A 10,252-nucleotide genomic window follows, 5' to 3' on the forward strand; every position below is an offset into this window, starting at 1 on the left:
GAACAAATCTTCCAAAAGACTCTACAAAGATGCATCTTATCTAGATCATACCTACTTAGGCTGTGAAGGGTCTGATATTTCCCAGTACAAAACCACCAAAAAACAAAAGCTGTTAAGATTTATCTTTTGCCATATAAAGTCAAACTTTAAATGTCAAGTGCTTTAAGCCATTTCAATCATAATGTACTTTTTAAAAAATTACCTCTGTGGTTTCTGATTTATTCCCTTCCTGATATGTTTATGGCCCTTTTTTTTTTTTTTTTTTTAAATGCATTCTTCTGATTCTCATCTATCCAGAGGCTGACACACTGCATATGGCAGCAGAGCTTTATGTATGCAGCACCCACTATAATGGAAAGAGCAAGTGAAACCACAGCTCCCAATGAAACACCTTTGACCTTTTATTGGGGTTTACCCAAATGAGTCATAATTACTACAGAAGTGAAGACAATGCCCAAATCTGATTTTGAAAGCATTAGTCACTTTTATAGCTGTTCATGATTTATTTAGTTTTATTCATTTTCTTTACACCATTAATTACTTTAAATTTAATATATTTATTCACTTGTATGTTCAACAAGAAAACTACATTTTGTTGCACAAGACTTAGGAAGGGCTGCTCAAACTGAGTTACAGGATCAGGTCAGAGTTGAACACTTCACAGGTGAAGTCCAGAACTGGAAACACGTTTAAGAATCTTCCCCTACAGAGATCATGATGCCCCTTGTGCCATTACTGTGTCCAAGGGAGCTAACCAGAAACAATGGAACTGGACAAATGTTATATTCCATTATGAACAGATCACCAGGTACTTGAAGAAAAAGTTTTGTCACAAAAGCCCTGTAGGTTAGAAACAGTGTGTGGTCATGGGCTTGTGTACCATGGGATGTTTATCCCAGGATCTTCCCTCCTATGTAATTTAACATAGTTGTCCCTTCATCTTTCCAGAGCTTGAGTTTGTGAAAATTATCTTGGTACTTTTATAGGCTTTTTATCGGTTCATGGGAAGGGAAACAGGGCCCCTCCTTCTGCAGATGTCTTCCTCACATCCCTGGAGCCCAAGTGCAATGACAGCTGGGGAGCTCTCTTCTACAGGACACCAACACACAGAGGCAGCTTCAGCAAGCCAAGACAAGCAGTTGGCCCCTGCACTGGGACAAACCAGGCAATTTGGGTATTCTGCCTACCTTTGTGCCTTCCACAGGGAGGCCCAAAACTGAATGTTGTAGAAAGAAAACCCCCTTAAAGGAGATCCTCATATCAGCTTCACCCCGAATGCCAGCTACCCAGGGTCAGATTTTTCTCACTGTGTCTGGATGAGTCATTTCATTGAGAGCAGCAGTATGAATAAAATGAGCAATATTTGACCCAAAAAAGTAAGGGTTTGTTCTCACATCCACTGAAGAACACTTTCTTTCTTGTTTAGAATAAAACAGGCATTTGAAGAAGCTTGAACAAGGGCAGGAGAGTTTCAGTGGTTTGTATTAATAGAGAAAATTTACCAATGTGCTCCAGCTACTGACCACAAAAGAGAATCCTAGTTATCTGTTACTCTGGCTGTACCTAAGACTCTTGCTCTTGCTTGCTTAATCAAAGGAAACAGAAACAACTGCATTCAAAGGAAACCACCCTTCAACTTTTTGATAGGTTTGGCTTCTCTATCTTTAAAAAAAAAGGACAAAAAATAGTAAGAGAAAGCACTGTACCACAAGTTTCACTAATTTCATGTGTCATTCTCCCTTGGCATGCACTGCACCAAGAATCTACCCACCAAATGTAGAGAACACTTAAATGATATTTCACCTCTAAGAAATACAGCCCTAATTATCTTCATCAAAGCTGTCTATGCTTGGCCTCAGTTTAAATTATTTGTTGCCTTTTGTAAGAAAAAGTATTTATCAATCCTGAAGAGGCAGTTTGCTTGTTTTATTCATATGCATTACAGACTGCATATCCTAGCCTTCATCAACACATTGGCCTATCACACTTGATAAAAGGAGAAGGATTTGTCCTCTCTAGGCATAGAAACTGTAAAAAAAATCTACCCTATGTGATCATTTTTGAACTGTTAGATTTGAGAGATATTTCTTGTCAAAATTAGGACTCGGGGCAGCTGAGATTGGATAGATGAGAATTCCTTTCATGTTCAGTTTGTCTAGCTACAGTAAGAGGGTTAACAAGACCTTTTGAACTCTGTTGATGGTCAGCAGACCCCATTACTTCCCTGAAATGCTTGCAGAAATGCATGCTGGAAAGATGCCATTTTCCAGTAACAAAGCAGAGAGAGTGAAACTGAAACTGCAGAAACCGTGAGTAAATGTGGATACACAGCCAGCAAGAGGAACCATGACTCAAGTTTATAGTTCACCAAAATGAGTTTTGAAATGGAACTATTCATCCAAAGGGTTTTGTTTGGCTTTGCCTCTCATGCAGCTGTCAGAGAGCACCAAACATCTGCCCAGAGGAGGAATCCCAATCTGTCAATTTTAAGAATCTTTAGGTTCCTTAGGTCTGGAAGGACATTAACAAAACGTACTTGTTGCCTCTTCCCACTGTTTTCTCCCTGCACAGATCTGGCACTTTCCTAAACCCCAGAGACTGGAGAACCACAGCTGCAGCATGCTGCTTCACTGCACACCCAGCCTGCAGACATGGCAGCTGGTGGCTTTGAGTTCCCTTCTCCTCAGAGAAGGAGCACAGAGCTTGTAATGTGTTTCACAGGTCTGCTGTAAAAGAGGGTATGTCCTGGAACTGCAATTTACACAACACACATGCTGTTTTCAAATAATTCAACCACAGAGCAGAGCTATAAACTCTACCCACATTCTGGCAAGTCCCAACTCCTGAAGAAATGGGGGAATACCATTACTGATGCAAGTGTTTAGGTGGAGCAAGAATGAGAAGACTGTGGGTAGGCTAATGGAAACAAACACCAACAGAAGAGATGCCTTGAACAGTTCTTCATTTCTCATGATTAAAGTTGCCACTTTTTACTGCTCTGCCACTGGTTAAATTAAGCCTGCAAAATATTAAATTCAATTACCCATAAAATAATTATGTTAGTATTAAAACAGACATAATTTTTGCAGCATAAAGATGAAAGCCCACACTTGCATGTTATCTGTAAAAATCAGTGGTCAGACAGTACTTACCTCACTCACTAAGTATCAATATTTACTAAAATGTTCAAAGAAAGATATTTGATCAATCAAATCAGTTCTCAATGGAGTTTCAGCAATTTAATTTTTTAATAACATATTTTAATGAGCTATTAAATTGTCATGTACTTCAGCCTGCACTGTAGTTCCTTTCCAATCAGTACTGATTACAAAGTTATTTGTATCTGGCAGACTTGCTTTAATTTCATAATCATCCTTCCTATTCCCTTCAGAGATTTAACAGTACAGTCCAGTTTCTGTAGCAAGGACATTATAACTGCAGAGTCTGCAGGGAACTGTCCTGAGAGGCATCCCTGGCATTTGCAGAACTACCATCTCCTTTTACCTGTGTTTCTGTTTTCAAGCCAGAGACAACAACAGTTTCTCTGCTTCTGTATGGACTTTTGAATATGATGATGGAAAGCATTTTGGAAGAACTCAGGACTCTGACCAACACCCCACATTTCTGACTCTGCAAAGTGTCAGACAGTGGGAGGAGATGGCTGCAGGTTGGGTCTCTGACTATGCAGCCCCACACAGCTGGAGCCAAAGCAGAATAGGAACATGGGACTGTGAACAAGCACCTCAAACCTTGCCTATTCTGTCTGGGGGCAGAAGACTTCAACCAACTCCAAATCACTCCAAGCATGAAAATCACTGATATCGTTCAAGGAAAGTGGTTTCCTCTTCTTCATGCCAGGAACAGAGAGATAAAAGGAGCAGAACTTCCTGAGAAATGTGTCTAAAGCATAGTATTCACTACCAAAGCAAAAGGTCAATTGTCCACAGCTTTACTAGCTGAAAGTATTCCACGTGGAAGCAGGGTTTATAAAGTCATGTCCATTTGCAGTTTGGAGAATGACAGTTAAATACATCACATTCCATCAATATCAGCAGGATCTTTTTTTTTTTTTTTATAGGCCAGTAGAGAGACTAATGATAGCATGAGTGCACACAGCATGTTTTCTACTTACTTTCCACTGGGAACAGTAGCAGGCAGGCTTGGGTCTGAAAGGAGAGACCTAGATTGTATTCGGTGTAACATGGATATAGAGGCAGAATGGATTCTTTCAGAGATGTTACCTTGCCAAAGGCAAGTTAATTCCAACTCTCTCCCTGGAGCTTGACTTTGCAGCTTCTAATAAAAATACCTCACCACATGGAAAATACCTATCTTCAAAAACAATACACTTTCCTTAGGCTTCCAGAGGTCCTGAAAATCTGTCAGGACTTGTAAGGCTAGTTTGCAAGTCCTATATTTGAAAAACCATTAAACCTAAATGCAGTGTGTGGAAAATGCTGGTTCCAATAGAGTAAACAGAGAGTTTCATCCCCACAGCACACAGAGCACCAGAGAGGAACAGTGAATCAATTACACTGTGTTGTTTTTTTATCATGTATTTTGCTGTAGCCTTCTTTGGTTGGCTGCTGCAGCTTTGATATGACAGCTCTAATGGATGGAGTAGGCCATTATTTACTCCCTTAGCTAGTCTATGGTCCTGGCTGAGCTATGTTAAGAAACCTTGCCCTTTTTGGGGGGTGCTGTGAAGAGGGGAACATACATTAACATTTGCGTATATAAAAATTCTTCCTATTTGAAATTCTAACACAGGAAAATTAAATATCCCTGGTGATCGATCAGTTTCAAACAATCACAAGTAATGCTTTAACAATTGATCCTCTCCCTTACTGTCTGCAGGTTGTGCTGAGAAGGTTACAGATTCCTATGAAATCCCACTCCCCAGAACTACTTAGCTGACCAGACTGACTGTGTAGCCATTTGGGAGCTATTACAATCAGTGCACAAACGCTCAGATTTGGTCCCAGCAGCCACAGCAATAAACCTGCTGACAGACCTGCCATTACCCACACTGTGATTGCTGGTGTACTGCATGGGGTAAGAGAGATCAAAATGGTTGGTGCAGGGGCAGAGGGATCTGCCTGAGGAAGTGCTAAAGTGTGGTTGTCCTAATGGAAACTTGAAGTGCTCAAAGTGCCCCATTCTCCTGTTTAGCAATATAACAGGAGTTACTTCAGACTCTCTCTGAAGCACTAGCCTTGCAACAGAAAATGTAACATAAATCATAATGCAATCACAGAACAATGTGTTCACCCCAGCCTCCAGGTGCAGAAGGGAGGAAAATATTCAGGAAAGATCTGACACAGAGAGCTCAGGGAAGGAGGGAGAAAAAGGGAACAAGGACCTGTCCTGAGAAGACCTTTAGTAGCCCTAGATTCTGCAAATCTATTAGACACTGAGTGTCTTGAGCATCTCTGAACCTTCCTCTGAAGCAAAGAAGAAGAGGAACCCACAGAAGCCTACTACAGGACATTGGTGTTTCTAGGTCTTGCAAGAATCTGTGGGATATCTTGGCTGTGAGGACAAGGAGCCAAGTAGAACATATCAGTCTTGCTTGTTGCACAAACAAGAGACTCACATGTGGTTGTTGATGCTGCAGGTGCTGTGCTGGTAGAACACGTATGAGAACAGCTAAGAAGCCACCAGGAGCAGAGGACAGGAAGATGTGGTGCTGCTGAAGACCAAAAATGCATTGGAGCAGCACGAGGCCTGTCACTTTACTGCTAATATTCTCAGGTCTCTAAAGCACATACCACCCCCTCCCAAGGCTAGTCTACATCTAATAGCCTTTTTCATTTCATTTGTGAGGAATTGCTGCAGAATGGTCTGTGGGCTAACTCACCAGTGTTTTTCTCCTCATGTGGAAGGGTTTAGAGGTAGATAGAACCACAAACTGAAATACTCTGGCTACGAGTATGACACAAGTTTTACCATCCGTGAACAGCAGGATGCAGACTGTGGGAACTCAGAAACCTACACAGAGCTGGGCTACCATCATTTTATCATAGCATTTTGTATATATATATATATATCTATATACACATCTCACAGCATTTTGTGTACACCTATGTATATGTGTACACATGTATATGTATATGTATTTGTATATGTATGCACACCTACTTGTATAAATGTGTACAACTTGTTTTCATATCACTTCTGCTTTCTAGCTGTGTGAAAAGAGATGAATACAGTGGCTACTCCAGCTTAAGGAGGTGAGCTTCCCTTTTTTAGCTTTAATTCTACTTTTCATCACTTAGCTGGTAATTTTCTTATCAAGAATTTATTTGCCACTGCTGCCAGACCAGTCTAAGAGATACAACTTGAACAGGCCACATATCAAAGTTCAGAAAAAGAGTATTTTTAAAGGTTTCTGGTAATTTTAGCTAAGTTTATTTCCCAGAACAGTTTTTCTATATATTAGTATTATTCATAGGTAGTTTTCAGAGCAGCCAGGATGGGCAATCAGGAGCACGTGGACAGGCACTACCATCACAGATTCAGTGTGCCCTTTCCCATTTTCTTTCTGCCCAAAGAGGCTGTTGTCAGGGAGGGGAAAATCGCCCACTCTGGCCACAGCTACTGGTTGCCAATCAGACTTTCCATGGCCACTTCCTCCCTCCTTCTACTACGGGCCAGTATGGAATATTCAGATTGAATATTCAGATAGATATTGTGGATCCTGAAGTGGGTGTTTGGCTGAAGCTGAATGAGACTTCAGCTCACTTCATGAAACCTCTGTTTGATTAGTTGAACCCAGATTTTTCCCTTCCGGTGGCATGGCGATAACTGTCTTTTTCTAGACTGATACATGGGCTTGACATATCTTCAACACCACTGAATAAAGTCCATCCCGAAACCAAGAGCAGATTTTTCCATCTAATGCAAGCTTCTTTGCCACCTTTTGAATATGTTTTGTACACAAGCAGAGCACTAAAAACATAATAAAAATAGATCTGCAGCAGCAAAACCTGGTAAAATATTACGCTCGTGTTGCTCCTGTCCAGCTCATACCAACCCCTTTGCATTATTGCACACATGAAATGCCCCAAATCCAGGACAGATTTTCAGGAAAATCTTATAGTCCTTCAAGGTCACTTTCCAGACTACCCGTTCTTTATTTCTGAGACAGAAGGCACTTCTCCACTGTAGCCCCAGAAGTTCAAGATGAGTTAAATCAATTAACCTCTGTGAGGTGGTTTGATTGATGGCTCTGTGTAAGTGCAAAGCAAATTCATTTATTATTCCAGTACTCTTTCCAGAATATAATAAGGACTAACTATGCCAGTGAGAAGACCAAATGCACACTGCACCAAAGACATTTCCAAAGCCATTGATAAAACACTCAACACTCAGCTGGTGGGAAACTGCTAGGAGAGAACTCCATGAGCATCCTTCGTGTGCCTCCCCACAATCCACATTCCAGTCTGAAGGGGGACCTGATGCCAAGTACAGGCTTGCAAAGCCCTGCCAGAAAACACTCAATGCTCACCTTGGCTGTAGATGCCTGACTGGATTTGGAGGACCCTGGGGAGGGCTCTGAGGTCCAGAGAATGAATGAACTTCTCCAGGGAGGCCATGATCCGCAGCACTGTAGCATGTGGGTTTGGCACAGAGGGACCAGCGAAAGCTCTCAGGGCTCAGCTCTCAGCCTGGTGCATGCTGTGCTCTGCAGCAGAGGAGAGGAGTGGCATGGGGAGGTACTTCTGCTTCCTCCCCTCGGTGGCTGCCTCCTCCCACGCATGCAGCTGGAGTGGGGTGAGGCAGCTGGTGGCCCCATCAGCTGGTCCTGGCACCCCCAGCCACCAAGGGTCTGTGCCAGCCAGGAGACATGGGCGTGTCCCCGGTGAGTACTGGGCTCCTATGGGGAAAGGGGCATTGCCACAAAACTCCATTTCATCTGTGACAGCTATTGACCCTGTGAAAGGAAGATAGTGAATACCAGCCCTGCCCAGGGTGGATAAAAAACCCCACCATACCTGTATGGGGTGTTGTTGGTTTGTTGGGTTTTCTTTCCCGTTTTGGAACACAGCAAATAGCTTGGTGTTTGTTCACTTCAAAACCATAAACAGCCTTTGAAGAAAAGAAATGAAGCACTTCTCTGTCTTAAATATTTTATCTGGATTTAAGATATACAAATAGAATATAAATTAATTCATCCTCGAATGGACATTTATACACAATGCTGTTATGCAAAATGGTCAACATTTTCTTATGCCACCAATGATAACTGGGAATTTGATTTTGAGGTCCTTCAGCTGGGAAGGAATTTTAAGAGAACAGTACCAGGTGAAAATCAGATTGCATTGTTGACAAACCCACAGCACTGATCCCAGCTGAGCCATTCTGTGCTTGATCAAGCACTGTTGTTTCAGTAGAAGTCTTCTGAAGAGCAAGGCCATAGCAAATAAGCAGCAGACTCAGATCATGAGGAAAACTGAAGTGACTGCAATTTGATGTTTGTTTACACTGCTCTCCTGTCTCCCTGAGGGGTCAGGGGAAGTAGAAAGCATGATATTTTGGCAAAACAGTGATCAAAATAATCAACTATTTATTTTCAAAAAACTTGCTAATTTCATTTCCTCTATATGTAATATTTTTCAGGAGACTATTACTTGCACATTAAAAACTTTACAATTAAAACTCTCAAATTTTTAGAGTGGGTGCACTGCCCTTTGAGGAGCCAGGCTACTTATAGAGTCTGTGAAGTTTGTTAACTTGGTTCTAACAAGTATTTCTCCAGAGAATGTGAAGTACATTTTATGAGTGGGGAGTGTCCAGGTGCACAACTCACTATTGCCAGTCATTAATGCTGCAGATGCTACAGGGAGGAGCAGTAACTGGACTTTGGATCTGGAGCTCACAGCTATTTGTAAAACCCAAACTAGAGAACATGCACAGCCAACAACTCATCAACTATTTTAATGCAATATTTTACTTATTCTCCCCTCCCAAGAAAACATATTTTGAATTATGCTAATGTAATTGATTTGAGAGAGAGCTGAGGTAATCACATGTATTCAGTGGCAATCAAAAGACCCATATGGTAAAAAGCTGGTTCTTACAAGCACAAAGCAGTGAAATGTGTGAGTGGTTTCAGTTATTTCAGTGGGACATCTTTGTATTTTTTAAGATTTTGTGTGTAACTCCAGCAATTCAAAGCCAACTTTCTTGGTACCTGCTCCCAAGACTGTCAGGTATTGTGCCAATGCCAGCAGCTGGGCTTCACCTGTACACATTGTTTTGACCAATGAATAAAGAGCCCCTAAGGCCATTTCTATAGCTCCTCAATTCACTTGTATTTGGCTCTTCACTTTGGAAAGACTGCCAGGAATACCACAAAAGAACATTTAACATGAATGGCAAACACACACACACACAAATTAATAAATGTTTTCAAAATTGCTTGACTCAAACAACGCAAATGCACAAACAGACATGAATTTCACACAAGAAAAATTCACAACAAAACCTGTTTTATATTGCTGAATCCAGCAGCCCAACAGCATGGAGAAGGCAGCTGCAACTCTGTGCTCCCATGGCCAACAAGCATGCATTTCCAATAAGCACAGACACACAGATAAGCACAGCACTCATAAATGCACTGCCAGACTCACAAATCAACCTATGTAGAAACCCCAGCAAGCCCCAATGGCCTCATTCTTTCCCCCCTTCTGGTTGATTGTTGTATCAATGGGAAATACACACATATGTATTTATGCATTGGGGATCCCTCCAGCAGCTCACCTTAGGCACAGTCTACCCTGTGGCCCCTGATCCTGATGCCACTGGGGCATGCAAGGAGCTCTGGAGGCCCAGAGCCGCTGCAATGTGCCTGGGAATACCCTGGAAATACCTCTGGAGTTCCCCTATCCACTGTTATTCCTCTGTGCTTCTGTGTGTGTGTGTGTGTATGTGTGTGTAGAAACCAGCCTTTTATGACACAATCTAACAAAACCTATCATTTTAGCTGCTATGAGGAGAACTAGAAATGCACTTGTCTGAAATTGCAGTTTAAATCAGGAATGCTACTCACTGGTCATATGTTATCAGAATAGACCCCAGATCTGCTAACACAGAGACTGGTAAATGAGAATCACTCACCTGTTCTTTCAAATGCTCTGCAGGAAATTTTGATGTGTAAGGTCAAGTGCAGAGGAAAATAATTTGCCATCTCCAAACCATACTTGATCTCAGTGTCAGAGATCATCAGATTGTCATCATGGACTGCTGG

General features: G+C 41.7%; 1 protein-coding gene across 1 annotated transcript in view; it reads right to left on the bottom strand.

Annotated features, from left to right (window-relative positions):
• Window positions 1–7,657, bottom strand: part of THEMIS (thymocyte selection associated) — a 75,508-nt gene extending 67,851 nt beyond the window's left edge. Inside the window, exon 1 of the mRNA XM_079332217.1 lies at window positions 7,511–7,657. Within this exon, the coding sequence (XP_079188343.1) occupies window positions 7,511–7,598 (88 nt within the window). The 5' untranslated portion in view covers window positions 7,599–7,657. The remainder of the gene's footprint in view (window positions 1–7,510) is intronic.
• Window positions 7,658–10,252: the final 2,595 nt, after the last annotated feature.

This window comes from Erithacus rubecula (assembly GCF_903797595.1).
Source record: "Erithacus rubecula genome assembly, chromosome: 2".
NCBI classification, from domain to species: domain Eukaryota; kingdom Metazoa; phylum Chordata; class Aves; order Passeriformes; family Muscicapidae; genus Erithacus; species Erithacus rubecula.